The following is a 15,253-nucleotide window of genomic DNA, read 5'->3' as shown; positions in this document are numbered from 1 at the left end:
GGGGAGGCGGAAGGAGAAACATGGATCCACGAACCTCCCCATTTCTGCCCACTAAGTCAATTAGAAGGGCTCAGAGGCCTGCCTAGCTAAATATGCTATCACAGCAGAAATGGAAGGTGAAAATGCTTATGTCGTTCCTGCTGCCCTGCCTGCTATGACTTAGGAAAGAAGGAGGTCTCCAATCTCAGAGCCCTCCATCTATAGAGTACCAAATTTACAGGTACTGTGCTTTAACAGCACAGTACCTGGTTTACTTAATTTAACAGAATTAAAGCACCTGATTTACTTTTTCTTTATCAAGATGGGACCTGCATTTCTAAAAACAATAAATATTGGGCAAAAACCAAAGGGGTGTGGGAAGGTTTGAAGTCTACAGAGGCAAAGGGAAAAAGGTCAGGCTTAGAGGCCTGGAGTTTTCTGTTGGGAGGCAGTTTCATTTCTCCAGTTAAGTGTCAGTTTCAGTTCTGCACTTAAGTGTCATTTCTTTAGGTCTGAGTACTTTCGGTTTTGAGGGAGGAGGGTATATAAAGAGAGCAAGAGAGCCAGTAAGAGCAGAGACAGCCAGAGCCTGAAGTGAGAGCAGAGTCTGAAGAGTGAGAAGGAAGAAGCAGCCTAGAAAAGTCTAAGGACAGCTAGGGTAAAGGAACTTGCATTTTGCAACTTTTTAAAATGCATTTTGTATCACTCAACTCTATTGTGTAAATACCTTTAGTTGTAATTTGTTTGCTTTCAATCTACTAGTAAACTGTTGTGGTCAAACTCCATGTCTGAAGTGTAAATTACTCCACATCTACATCCTAAACACCATGTTACTGGAAAGGGGAAGGGAAAAGAAGAAAGGTGGGACTCTTAAGGAGCAAAATATCCTTAAGGAGTTGCTCAAGAGGTCCAAGTCATAAGGGGCCTTATGCCCCTGCCAACTGTCTTGACACCCAGCCAATTCCGTTGCACAAGTGGCCCCCACTTGCTCCCAAACAGCAATTTAGTGCTTCTGGGGCAACCCAAAATGAGCAGAAATGCCTGTTTCTGGAAGGAGGCAGGTTGCCAAAGCTTGTGTAAGGGCTTCCTTCCAGAAATGAGTGTTTCCTCTTGTTTCAGGGTTTCCCCTAGGAAGCACTATGTCTCTCTTGCATAAGCAGTGGGCCCCACTTGCACAACAGAATTGCTGGGATCCACAGCTTGTGGAAGGGAATTGGAAGGGCGAAAAAGAATTGGAGACAACGTAAATGCCACACTGGCTTCTGCCCATTAACTTCTCCCTTCTGCCTTAACACATAATTTCTATTTTCCCTATCGACGGGGAATAAACAGAATTAACAGGGGAACAAATTCTCTCAGCTATTCATATGTCTGCGGTGTATGTGGAGTTCCCTATTCTAGCACAATAAATTATTTAGGAACCAATTTATGATCAAATCAATAAATATTTCAAAGTCACTTCCTGGGCAGATGGCACCTGGTATGTTTCCTGGTCTTGCCATTAAAGCTGCTGATCAATATTCTGGCAAATACATTTAAAATGATTCCATCACAACTTGAAACAATATAAAACTTGGCAATTTGAAATACAGAACACAATGTGGAATACGAACATTTCTATTCAGATTACCCCTCAGTACCATGCCTCAGTATCACTGTTGTCACAGGCTGACCCTTTCTAACTTGGTGAACTCTTGCTTTTTCTTACATTTTTCTATTGTTCTCAGGCTGAAACTAGACTAGAGACTTAACACATAACTAACCTTTCACACTGATTTCAATGGGATCAACATGCAACTAACTTAGATAAGGCGACCCAACTTATCTTGTCAGTTGCCTCTAGGCTGCTTAGATTTCCTGCAAGCCATGTCCCTTCTGACAGCTTTAAAAGTGCCACCCCCCCCAATAGCTTCAAACAACTGAGGTGGAAGAAGAATATGCTTGCTAAGAAATACAGTGTTATCACATGCCAAGGTCACAGCAGAGGTGACCTGAGGCAGAAGCAGGCCACAGTTCTGACAGCTCAGAAACAGTTTACCACCTCACCTAAGAACTAGGCTTCAGACTAGACAATACTGAGATAGACCAACCAACATTCTGACTTGGCACAGGGCAACTTCTTTTGTTCGTAATAACAACAACAGCTATTAACTGTGACTTGTGGGTGTCATTGCTGCTTTAGGAGATCGCTCCAAAGAACAAAATGCTAGGCATGTTTTCATGCCAACAGGAAAATCTAAGAACAGTAAGAAGATGGCTTTTCAAACACTGAATTATGAAAAGGGGAAGGAAAAAAGTGAACAGAATAAAGACAGTTTGTCTCCAAAGATACAATTAGTGATAATGTTTCCTGTAACATCTCTGAAAATACGGTCTAGACATCATAAAACTACTTACTTTAGTAGTCAAGGCATTGATCTCTCGCTCAGCTTTATGTAGCTTGCCCATCAAGAGTGTATTTTGCTCATTGCTCATTTGCAGTTCGCTTTCAATGCGCTCAAGCTGCAGCTTAACAGATTGTTTTTCTGCCTTCAAATTAAAAAAAGGGAATTTTAAATGGCCTGAGGGAAGTGATCCTTGAACTATTTACACAAAAGTAAGTTCTGTTGATATCAGTGGAATATACTTCCAATAAGTATGTTTGGGACTGCAGCCTTACTACGCTTTTGAGCTTCACATTTGATTGGAGTTTATCAGAACATAGAAGTTCACACTAACATATTTGAGATTGAAAGCTTCTTTGGTGAGGAACACACTCTAACCAATCTATCTTTTGTAAACACAATCTATCTTTTGTAAACCTAGCAGATTTTAGGCATTAGATTACAAAACCACAACAATGGGGGAAAGAGGCGGGAAGGGAGAAGGCAGGCTAGTTAAGTCCCCTTTGCTCCTGTCATTCCCAGTCAGGGAAGTCCTGTGCGCAGTGAAGCAACCGTGTGGGGGAATCCCAACTGTTATCTCTGATCCGTGATGAGAAATAATGGAGGTTTCCTTATCCTTCACAACCCTTGGGAGGGGCAGGACTTATGGGGTGAAGGAGGTGAAGCCTACAGAGGTGGTGCAAGTCTCCATGGGTCAGATTAGGCCTGCGGGCCAGTCAGAGGCTCTGTGCCCCTGATATAGCACATTTCCTTGGGGGAGGTGTTCTTTTTCCTTTCCCCCTCTCCCTGCCAGATTTGAACTGGATTTCAAGGTTCCTGTTTCAGTCTGTCTGGAGTACTGAATACAAACGCTCTTACATTCCTCTTAGGGAATGTAGAAGACTACACTGCAACATTGCAGCTTCCACCTCTTCTCCTAATAGCAAATTTTTATGGTTGCGTACCTATCAGTTGGGAATAGAAATGGGGCCACCCCAAAATAAGGGATTCTCTTTTCACACTCTCCAGACCTCCCCGCTACACTATATATGTACAAAATACTGAGGTTGAGGGCTGGAAGCCAACCTGAGCTGTCTAGTACTATACAGTACAGCAGGCAAGTGTCCTTTTTTCTTCTCGTGATCTGAAATCCCTTTCCCTCCTGTACAAAGAAGTCAAAATAGCACTACAATGTATGGTTGCAAGTCTCACTTATAGAATTCTTATTGCTTATCAAATGTTACTTTATAATATACCTTAGGATACATATCAGTATATACAATTATTTCTAGAGGCAGCTTTACTTACTAGAGTACTGGAAACACAAGGTCCCGCCCTCTTTAACTTTTAATCATATATAAAAAAATCTCACCAACAAAATTCTAGACTATACACGGTTATTGCCAATATCATGACTCAACAGGTCTTGTAAATAAATAGCCCATATACATTTTCAGTACTATACACTGTAAGGAATAAAACTTCTATGCTATTAAAGGAGGTGGTTCTTACCTATAATGCTCTAAATGGCTTGGAGCCAGGGTATATGAAAGAAGGCCTCCTCCTGGATGAGCCTGCCCAGAATTTGCACTTGTCGTCTGAGTCCCTGTTGCATGTCCACCTCTTAGAGAGGGGAGGCTGGTGGGCACTCATAACAAGGCCTTTTGTATAGCAGCACCGCCCTTGTGAAATGCCCTCCCCAGTTAGGTTAGGCTAGCCTCCTCCTTAGTGTCCTTCAGACAGTTGGTGAAGAGGATATTGTTCGGTGGAGCTTTTAATAGTTAATGCCATTGTTTTTATCATTAATCTCTGGTTTTAAAATATATTTTAGGTTTCTCTATCTTTATGCATTTTAATTTTTTTATTTTTATTGTACACCACCTTGAGCACTCATTGACTGGAGGGGCAATCCAAAACTATCCTAAATAAATAATAAATAAAGCCTGCTGGAGAGACAGTCACGTATGAGCCAATTCACTGATATTCTAATGTGAGTTTAAGCCCATGGCCAGTTTGTTCACCTTCTCTCTCTCTCTCTCTCTCTCTCACTCTCTCTCACACACACACACACACACACACACTTACTTATTATGCCTTGTATTGAGATAATTATGATTTCTTACCTCTAGGGATCTCATTGTAGTTTGCATCTCAGCTAACTGTCGCACCTGTATTCTTTGCACATTTTCTGCTTGCATTCCAGAATTCTCTCTCTGGGCTCTTAGTTCTGCCACTTCAGCTTCTAATCCCTTTAGTTTCTGTAAGACCTGGGCCTTTTCTCTTAATAGCGTTTCTACACGCTTATTATCTCTTGTAGGATCAATACTAAGCAGCTGATTATGCAGGTCTTCTTTATCTTTATCCAGTCTTGTTACCTATTAATAAGTGAACAGAAAATACTTTTGGTTCACTCCATTCTGGGAGTGGTCACAGTGCTCATGTGTGGTGGAATCCCATAGGACTCCATACTGTGTGCCCACTACGTTCCCATCTAACCATACAAATTACTTATGCTCCACTGTATGACTAACCCACGTGGTGCACAGTGATGGAGGACTGGATGGAAATGCACACAGACCTCACATCCCATGCAATTATCCTTTGCACTACCCATGCATGTATCTCTGTGACCATGTACCTAGAAGGTAGGGCATGAACAAGAATCCACTGCACGCAGGCAACGTGCCTGAACTCCGACTGGATCAGGCTGTATATATTTATACACTTTACATTATTAAGAAAGTGAAATAAGTCAATGCAGCCAGACATATTAGTGAAGTACATAAAAGACTGTTAAATACATCTGTCCAAAAATGAAAATAGTTTTCAATCAGTGTATTAATAAAACTACCACAATGTTTTTTCAGCCTTTTTCTGACAGAGAACATAAAAAGGAAGTGGACATAAAAAGGAAGTGGGCATAAAAAGGAAGTGGGCATAAAAAGGAAGAGAACATAAAAAGGAAGAGAACATAAAAAGGAAGTGGCAGAAACGAAGTGTTTATTTAAAACCATTTAGGACCAATCAAACTTTTGAGATAGATTTTCACTCAGGAAATGTGTTGATACATTTTCTAGAAAAGGAATCATTTTCACTTTATTATGAACAGCAGTAGAACAAAAAAATCCATTAACATAATGATTGCGATTGTAAGGATGAAGTCCTACGTACATTTACTTGGGAGTAAGGCCACTCAACACAGCAAGACTTACATCTGAGTAAATATGCATGGGATCATCCTATGGCCTGGTTTGCACGTAATGACTACCCATGGGTGGCTTAAACCATGGGTAGTCAGAACTACCCCTAAGTGAGCAAGCATGCTGCTTCCCAACCACTTGCTGCTTCAGCTTTGTTAAACAACCCAGAAACACTGCATTCCTGGATTGTGCTCCATGACGTCCAAACCCAGCACTCTGGGTTGTTGAAGGAGAAACAACCTAGAGTTTTATCCCATGGTTTGTTGTTGAGTTAAAACTCTGGGTTGTTTCTCCAGAGTGGTCAGGAGGCAGTTCACTTGCTCCAGCACAGTCCCAACAACCCATAAGAGCAGCCATGCTGGATCAGACCAAAGGTCCATCTAGTTTAGCATTCTATTCATACAGTGGCCAACCAGTTGTTAACCAGGAAACCCACAGTGCAACAGCGCCCTCCTACCCATGTTTCCCAGCAACTGGTGCACACTGGCTCACAGCCTCTGGTACTGGCAGTAGCACATAGCCATCAGGACTAGTAGCTGCTGATAGCCTTTTCATCCAGGAATTTGTCCAACCCCCTTTTAAAGCCATCCAAATTGGTGGCCATCATTGCATCCTGTCGTGAATTCCATATTTTAACTATGCACTGTGTGAAGAAGTACTTCCTTGTATATGTCCTGAATCTCCCACCAATCAGCTTCATAGGATGGCTCGGGTTCTAGTATTTTGAGAGGGAGAAAATACTCCCTATCCACATTCTCCATACCATGCAATCCTAAACAATCCCAGCTGTTGTAACCTTTTCCCATAGGGGAGATGTTCCAGCCCCTTGATCATTTTAGTTGCCCTTTTCTCCACTTTTTCCAGCTCTACAATTTTTTTTTTTAGGTGTGGTGACCAGAACTGTACACAGTATTCCAAGTTTGGTCACACGATAGATTTGTATAGGGGCAGTATGATATTGGCAGTTTTATTCTCAATTCCTTTTGTAATTATGCTTAACATGGAGTTTGCCTTTTTTTTTTTTTTACAGTGGCTGCACACTGGGTTGACATCTTCATTCAGCTGTCCACCGCAACCCCAAGATCTCTTTCCTGGTCAGTCACTGCTAGCTCAGATCCCATCAGGCTATACTTGATGTTGGGTTTTTTTGCCCCAACGTGCATCATTTTACACTTGCTTACACTGAACTGCATTTGTCATTTAGATGCCCATTCTCCCAGTTTGCAGAGATCCTTTTGGAGCTCTTCACAATCCCTCTTTGTTTTAACCACCTTAAGTAATTTGGTGTCGTCGCCAAACTTGGCCAATTCACAGTTCACTCCTAATTCCAGATCATTTATGAACAGGTTGAAAAGCATTGGTCTTAATACAGATCCCTGTGGGACCCCACTATTTACTTCCCTCCATTGGGAGAATTTACCATTTATTCCTACTCTCTGCTTTCTGTTCTTTAATCAGTTACTGATCCAGAAGAGGACCTATCCTTTTATTCCAGGAGTCTTTGGTGAAGGACTTTGTCAAAAGCCTTTTCGAAGCCCAAGTTATCCTTTGACCTACCCATGTGTGCAACACATGGGTAGTTATTATGTGCGAACCAGGTCTATAAGTTGCATATGCTGATCAATTTCCTCCTATTTCTTAAAAGATCTGTGAAACTGAAGACCTGAATTATGATTGTTCAGGTATGTTTCAGATATATTTTAGACAACACTTTATATTTAAATAAAATTAAAATGCTCAGGCTTTTCTCATATTAGGACTTACCTCAGATTCATATTTTATTTTTTTCTCTTCTAAAATACGGGCATGCTCTTCTTTCTGATGCTCAAACTCTGATTTGAGGAAAGTATGTTCATAACGGAGTTTGTTATATTCTGTTCTATATTTTTCTACTTCCTAAATTAAGAAGAATATGTGTGACTGAACTGAATCAACGTAAAAACAAAAAACATGCCCCCAAACTGGGAAAATGAGATATTTAGGGTATAAATTGAACATGAGTCAACAGTCATGAATTGTTGGTGTTAACTGTATTGTACGCTATATTTACAGAAGCATCATATGATGTAGCCCAATACGTCTGGTTGGCTTAAGCCCCAGTAGCATCAGCAGGGAATGCTGCTTGCTAATGTTCATTTCAACTGCAGCTGAATCTTGGTACCACAAAGTGGGGCACAGCTGGGATGGCCTTGACCCACTTGTCAAGAAAATTCTATCCCTTCCCTTACTGCTGGTTTCAGCCACTGCCGATTTGTACCAACCTCTGTGACTGCTATGGGCCAAAAGGATTTGCTGTGTAGCAGTGTGGGATTATAGTACCAGTGCTTTGCTAGCCCACAAGAGCCATTGTACCAGTACAGAAACTAATAAAATCAAGACAAAAACTTAGAACTCAGCATTATGATTATGCAGTAATAGCAAGACATTATTTAGAATAGTCTGTTCAGTTTAGGCACCACACTTCACAGATACTGACAAACTGGAAGGGATTTTGAAGAGCGGCATGAGGGCAATTAAGAAATCTAGAAAGCAATTCATATGAGGAAAAGCTGAAAATATTGGTTCAGTTCACAAAAAGGATTACAGTGAGAGAACTGTTCTGAAATGTTTTTAAATGGTATCAGAAAGAAGAAGATAAACAATGGTATATCCTGTCTACTGAAGATAAGCAGCAGTGGACAGGAAGACATTTTAGTTTTAAAAAATGTAAAATCTTCCTAACAATTGAGCAAGCTGTCATTAGAAAAGCTTTTTATCATTCTACTTACTTCATCCAACTTCCGAAAGCGTTCTCTCACAGGTGTTTCTAAATCATGTTGTATTTGTGCTTTCAACAATTCCAGCTTCTGCGGAGTTATTACCTACATGTCAGCAGAAATAGAAATACAAGTAAATAACCAAACAGTTGCAACAAATAACATGTATTTTAAAATAAGTAACACTTCTCTATATATATATTCTGCTGTCACTTAAACATTTTGAGTGCATGCATGTAGCCTATTTCAGGGTGGAAATACTCTACTATTCTGTTATGGTGCATATATTCCTAAATGGAGTTAAGTGGGGCTTGCTGGCAATAATCAAAGGAAATACAGGCCTAGTTCAACTACTGGCATAACAAAAAGGTTGTCTTCACTGGGCAGTTGCCAAACTGACTGAAGCAAAAGGAAGCTACTTAGTAAGATTGCCAGTGTAAACACATGTACCTGGGAATAAGCCCCACCAAACTCAGTAGGGTTCACTTCTGCATACACATGTACTGCGTATTGAATTGCACTGAACTATTCCACTGAACTATTCCTGCCACAAAGGCTGATCTTAAGAGTTCAGGATGTATCTAGTCTGGCTGCATAATAAAAGTTCAATGTTGAGAGCCAGCATGTGGGACCTGGACTGGGGAGACCTGTGTTCATACCACCACTCAGCCATGAACTTTCCTGGGTGCCCTTGGGCCAGTCATTGGGCTGGATCTAGATTTAGTCATTTATAAGAGTAGACCCACTGAAGTCAATGGGACTTGAATTATGACTAACTGGGATACTTCGCAAAGCTTTGGAATAGCCTGCTACAACTATTTTTTTACCTGTGCAGAAAAAGGGGATATGTCAGAATTCCATAGGCAGTATTTTGGGAAGCATAGAAGTGTTTGGCAGATTTAACCTTTCTTATTATTTCTGCTTGAGAAATACAATTTAAGTTAAACAAAATCATCTCATGGACCAGATACTTCCTGCAGACCACTAGTAAAATTGTAGGCCGTATTCCAAAGAACCATGGAACAAGTTCCATGGGTCAAAGGGAGGTTTTGACTTCTTTAGACAGCAGTCCCATCCCCCCGTCCCCACTTCAAGGCTAATTGCTTTGGAAACTGAACAGAGTTTCAAGAGTTTGTAATATAGCGTGGAGACCTTATGTTCAAAGAAAGAAAAAGTAACATATTCTATTGGTCTAGCCCAAGCTCCTGTGTGAATCTAAGGAGTTCTTTAGATATTAGCCACAGTTTAACAAAAAGGTCAGACACAGAAGCAAATAACAGGAAATGTGAGGAAAAAAGTGAAGTATGCGAATTAAGGTATTACATAATTCATAAAACCTAGGTGAAAGGATTATGGCCTCACCTGCATTTTTAACTCCTCTACTTCTCTAGTTTTATCCAATAATTCCCCTCGAAGTTCAGCAAGAAGAAACTGAAATTTATCATGAACAGTTTGTTTTTCATGTAACAGCTGTTTGAGCTCATTTTGTGATTTTGTATATTCATCCAGTAGCCTGCAAAAAACAAATTTCATTTATGTTTTACTACAATGTATCCATTTTTAGATGCCTTTGGCTGCAATCCTATATACACTTACTTGAGGATATGTTGCATTAACTCAGTGGGATTTACATCCGAGTAGACATACATAAGATTGCACTGTTATTTACATATCTGTCTGTATAGTGCTATCTACATGCACTTTACAAAGTATGAGAACATGGACCCCTAGCCTGAGGACTTACCCATAAATCAACACACTGAAGATAACAGAGGAACAAAACAGAAATGGAGATACAGGGGGGAAAGGGAAGCATATCCCATTATTTCAATTACACATACTAAGGGTAGGTTACAGTAAGTATAACAACTAGGGGAATATTGAAAGAAGTAAGAGAGGAAGGACAACAGAGGTTTCTGGGGAGCGGTTTTAATGTTTTCTTCCTGCTAAAAATACTAAGACACAACAATATAAACAGGCACAAAGAATGACACTCAAGTTCGGTGCATCCTTTTCAAAACAGTAAATATTAGCAGTCTTCACATCCCAAGAAATTAAACCCCAAATCACACAAACCAATAGCACTACAACGGTCAACTGAAATATAACCACTTGGAGGCTGCTCAATTTGGCAAATGGTTTGTATGCTGTCGCTTAGCATGCATATCCAGCTATTTTCACCAAGCTACTGCAAATTCCCCCAAAAGTTTGTAGTGATATAGTTCTTATATCATATTTGAGAATCACTGCAACTAATTCAGTTACTGAAGGCATTTTGTTACAGAAGGGCAGCATATGATTAAATAGCATAGTAAAATCTTAATCTTTCTGCTCTTAGTTCTTTTACTCAAAGTGAAGAAGAAAGGAAGGAAGCATACTATACCTTGTATGTTCTGCTTTTAGAGTTTGGTAATTGGTTTTATGGTGTTCACATCGCATTCTTTCATCAATTAACAGTTTCTGCACTTCTGTTTGTGAGCCAACAAGATCGCCACTTCCACCCACGGGAGAAAGGACATTCGGCAAAGTATCCATTCTGACTGAATGTTAATGAGATAACAATCAGGTAAAAATGCTGTCAGCACAAGCCTGCCACCGTCATAGAGACTGCTTTCTTGCCTGAGGACATCCCCAGAGGCCAAATTACCTGTACAAACAGAAAAGCACCCAATTAGCCATCAATGTATTCATGGTTAAAAAAGCTCTTCTTTGAATCCATATTGCAAAGCTTTATTATTTATCTGACAATGCTTAGATCTTTGCTTAAGAATATATCTTTTAGTTGGATTTATTCTCAGATCAATCTCAGTAAAGTTTACTGAGTAAACCAAATTTATTAATATCTGATAGCACTGTATGTAATTCCCCACTACCTAAACTTTTTTGGTATTATACAGTTGAAGGGCCCTTTGGGTAGAGAAGATTTGTTCCTCCAGGACAGTGTTTACTCTGAAGCTTTATGTGAAAGAAAGCCAGTTAAACTGTCCCATATTCTCTGATGAAAATACATCCTATTTAATGATAGATGCAACCGTCATCATAATATTCAACACTGAGTCTGCATTAGATTTCTTGCCATGATTAGCACTAAAACTAACAAATCAACAGTAGTAGCAGAATGCCACAGCTGATAATACTGTAAACAAATAATTATTTTTCCTTTGTCTGGAGGAAGAATTTTTTTTTTTAAAAAAAGCAAGACCTCCCACTTTAACATGGGATGAGCTATTTTTGTATTCTAAAGTAAGTTGTAATCTGCTTTGCGAGGATTTGCACACTGAAACTATTTACACACTGAACTATAAATCTATTAAATAATAAAACATGGATATTAAACTAGTAAACAGTATATGTCAGGGCTTACAGCATACCTTTTTGTAAAAAAATTGAGGGGGGCTAGGGGTTGCTAGAAATCAAGTAGTCTTGAGGTTAAACATCTAAAAGGTTTGCAACTATAATGAAGATTTTAAATATTAGACAATAATATGTTGGAAAAGCTCTATTTAAATAGATATTTAAATACACATTGCTCTTTATTGTGACTTCTGGATTTAAATTCCTTTACTAACTGCATTGATTTTCTTTTAAAGTTTATTTATTATTGAGTCCTGATTTGGTAAGAGAAATATAAAATATATTGATTTTTTGGATTACACCAACATCTTGTGGGAAGTTTCTAAACACATAGAACTCTGCAAGCAGTAGTTACTCCAAAGCTACATAAAATCAGTCTCTAGAGAAGAAAACAGATCAATTGCAGATATTTTGTAAGAACTGCAGCACCAGAATGGTAGCCAATATGTTTTAGGAGCATCTTTACCTATATAAATCCCTTGACACAGAGATTTTCCAGGAATGCATTGTTCTATGTTCCATCTAACTGGGAGTAAAGGCTTTGTTATTGCACCATAGTTTTAGGCCCTCTCACCAGAGAAAACTGCCTTGCTCCGTCATAACTGAGTTTTAGCCAAATGGTGAAAAAACATGCTGTATATAAGTGTGTTGCTGCCAATTTTAACTGGAGTTTTTATCTTAATATTTTGATTGTTTTATACGTTGTTTACATATTGTACATCACAAAGTGATGCTTGGAAAAGTAAAAAACCCATTTCAACATTTGAAAAATAAATAAATAATTACAGGGGTGCAGCTGCTAATGTAAATTTACATTGCACTAGCATAAACTACACCAGTGCAATGGTTGGGAAATTGCTATTTGCATTGCACTAGAGTAGTTGACGTTAGTACAACATAATTTACATCAGCAGTTGCGCCCCACTGGATACTGCTCTAAATCAGAATAAGCTTGCACAAAAAGAATCTTGTGGTACCTTAAAGTCTAACAGATTTATATGGCATAAGCTTTCATGAACTCTATCGGATGAAGCCCAAGAAAACTTATGCCCCAATAAATCTGATATAGCGCAATCTTACGCATGACTACTCAGACAGAAGTCCCAATAAGTTCAATTGGACTTAACTCTCAGGTAAGTGTGCATAGGATTGCAGCCTTAGGGTTAAAGCCTTGTCGGACATCCGCGAGCACAACTTCTCCCTCCTCCCCTCTGGAGCCCACAGAAAATCAGCTCTGCACCATGTCCCAAACCTCCAGACCAACAGTTGAGGATGTGTGGGGGACCCAGGGACCGGTTCCACCAATGGAAGCTGTTCCATTAGTGTACTAGACTACTGGATCCAGCCCTTTGTCTTTAAGATGCCAGAGGAATCCTTTTTTCCCCTTAGTATTAACACTGAAGCCAAAGGAGACTTTACATTTAATACCCATTTCATTAACATCATGGCTTGTCACAAAGATGTCAAAAAGCAATTATCTGTCTCTTAACAAGCTCTAATGAATCTTCTCATTACTCAAGTGATCAAAAATGGACTCCACCCATCCTTAGACAGCATGTTTTTTATATGAAAGGCATGGCCAATGTAATCAGCATTGCCAGTTACAATATCAAAGCTACTGATTAGAAGGTATTGTAGTTCAATAAATCCCTAGAAGAATAAGATTTTATGAAGGGTGAAAAACCTGCTACCAGTATTGAAGGTCTGTACTTCAGCTCTTTTACATTTAGCCACCAAAACACGATAGGCGTTACTTAGCTACATTGCATTTTACAAGCTGTTTTCGGTCAACAAACCCGGAACTGAGTTTGGGGGGTGGTGAACACAACATACAGCTGTACACTTGACAAGAAGAGCTGGTCTGGTGTAGTCGTCAGAGTGTCAGACTAAGCCCAGGGAGATCCGAGGTCAAGGCCCACCCCCAGCCATGAAGCCCACCTGAGAAACCCTAAGCCTACCTCACAGGGCTCTTATAAGGATAAATGGGGGGGGGGGTTGAACCAAAAGGGGAAGGCACTGAATGCAGCAGATGAGTAGGGGATGAACAGTTCTCAGAAGCGCTAGGATTTATTAAAGCCGGGCGCGCTTCGGACAACGACGCCTCCTCCCTGATGGGCAATCGGCGACCGGCAAAACGAAACGCCTTCGCGTTATCCTTTGACTGAGGAACGAGAAAGCGAAGAAGCGTGCTCTGGCGGACTGCCGATCGCCTCCTGAGGAAGGAGACGTCGTTCTACGAAACGCGTCGGCTTGTAATAAATCCGGGCACTTCGGAGGAGCGCGCATGCTTCGCTCCTTTGATAAAAGGCGGGGGGAGGCACGTATAACGCCCTCGCCCCTTATCCGCAATAAGAGCGTGCAAATAAACGAAGAGAAGAACTGGTCTGGTGTGCCCGGAGACGCCTCCAGCCGGTGGGCTAAGGAGAGTAGGGAAGCCCCCAGCCCCACATGAAGGCAGAACCGCTAACCGAAGTCCCGGGGAAGAACGAGGGCCGTGAGGCTTCTCGACCAACGGCGGCGGCACCGCCGCCGCGCGAACCCTCTCAGGAACTAACTGCCTGCCCGACGGCCTTCTCTCTCTCTCTCCCTCTTCCCTGGCTCGCTTACCCACGAGCTCGAGGGTGTACCGCCTGCCTCGGCGGTTTAAAAATGGCGCCTCAGCGCCGCTTGCCCCGCCCCTTCGTTTCCACCTGAGCCCTCTCGGGACCCGTACCTACTTTTCCATTTACCAGGCTGCAGAGGCAGGAACCCACCGAACAAGGTTTTCGGCAGCCCCCGGAGCATCACGGGAATGCGGAAGCGCGGCCGCTGAGGTAGACTGGGAAGCGCGGCGGGAGGCAGCGCGCGAAGACGGAAGAGGGCGGGGCTTGCGCCGTTACTTATAGAGTTGAACCAATAGCGGAGAAGGGGGAGTGTCGCGTACTGCTTTTTATTTAGGGTGGAAGAGGAGAGTGCAAAAGCTGGTTAGAAACTCAACATTAAAAAAACTAAGATCATGGCATCTGGCCCCATCACTTCCTGGCATATGGAAGGGGAAGAAATGGAAGCAGTGACAGATTTTATTTTCTTGGGCTCCAAGATCACCTCAGATGGTGACTGTAGCCACGAAATTAAAAGACACTTGCTCCTTGGGAGGAAAGCTATGGCCAACCTAGACAGCATAGTAAGAAGCAGAGACATCAACTTGCCAACAAAGATTCGTATAATCAAAGCTATGGTTTTCCCAGTAGCAACATATGGCTGTGAGAGCTGGACTGTAAGGAAGGCTGAGCGCTGAAGAATTGATGCTTTCGAACTGTGGTGCTGGAGAAGACTCTTACGAGTCCCCTGGACTGCAAAGAGGTCAAATCAGTCCATCCTAAAGGAAATCAACCCTGAGTGCTCACTGGAAGGACAGATAATGAAGCTGAAGCTCAAATATTTTGGCCACCTAATGCGAAGAGAAAACTCCCTGGAAAAGACCCTGATGCTGGGAAAGACTGAAGGCCAAAGGAGAAGGGGACGGCAGAGGATGAGATGGCTAGATAGCATCACGGATGCAATGAATATGAACTTGAGCACGCTCTGGGAGAGAGCGCAGGACAGGAAGGCCTGGCGTGCT

The 15,253-nt window shown here is 41.3% G+C and overlaps 1 protein-coding gene across 4 annotated transcripts in view; it reads right to left on the bottom strand.

The window, feature by feature from the left end:
- CEP83 (centrosomal protein 83) overlaps nt 1-14,456 on the bottom strand; it is a 37,741-nt gene extending 23,285 nt beyond the window's left edge. Inside the window, exons 1-7 of one of the 4 annotated variants that reach the window (XM_084810245.1) lie at nt 14,370-14,456; nt 10,682-10,945; nt 9,661-9,811; nt 8,311-8,403; nt 7,307-7,438; nt 4,466-4,717; nt 2,377-2,508 (exon numbers count right to left, since the gene is read on the bottom strand). In XM_084810245.1, the coding sequence (XP_084666371.1) occupies nt 2,377-2,508; nt 4,466-4,717; nt 7,307-7,438; nt 8,311-8,403; nt 9,661-9,811; nt 10,682-10,833 (912 nt within the window). In that variant the 5' untranslated portion in view covers nt 10,834-10,945; nt 14,370-14,456. The other 3 variants (XM_084810248.1, XM_084810246.1, XM_084810247.1) reach the window with 3 other exon arrangements.
- Nucleotides 14,457-15,253: the final 797 nt, after the last annotated feature.

This window comes from Heloderma suspectum, chromosome 7 (assembly GCF_057233095.1).
Source record: "Heloderma suspectum isolate Gila_16-S chromosome 7, 16-S_ref, whole genome shotgun sequence".
Classification (NCBI taxonomy): Eukaryota; Metazoa; Chordata; class Lepidosauria; order Squamata; family Helodermatidae; genus Heloderma; species Heloderma suspectum.
This window is presented reverse-complemented; position numbering and strand designations above follow the sequence as displayed.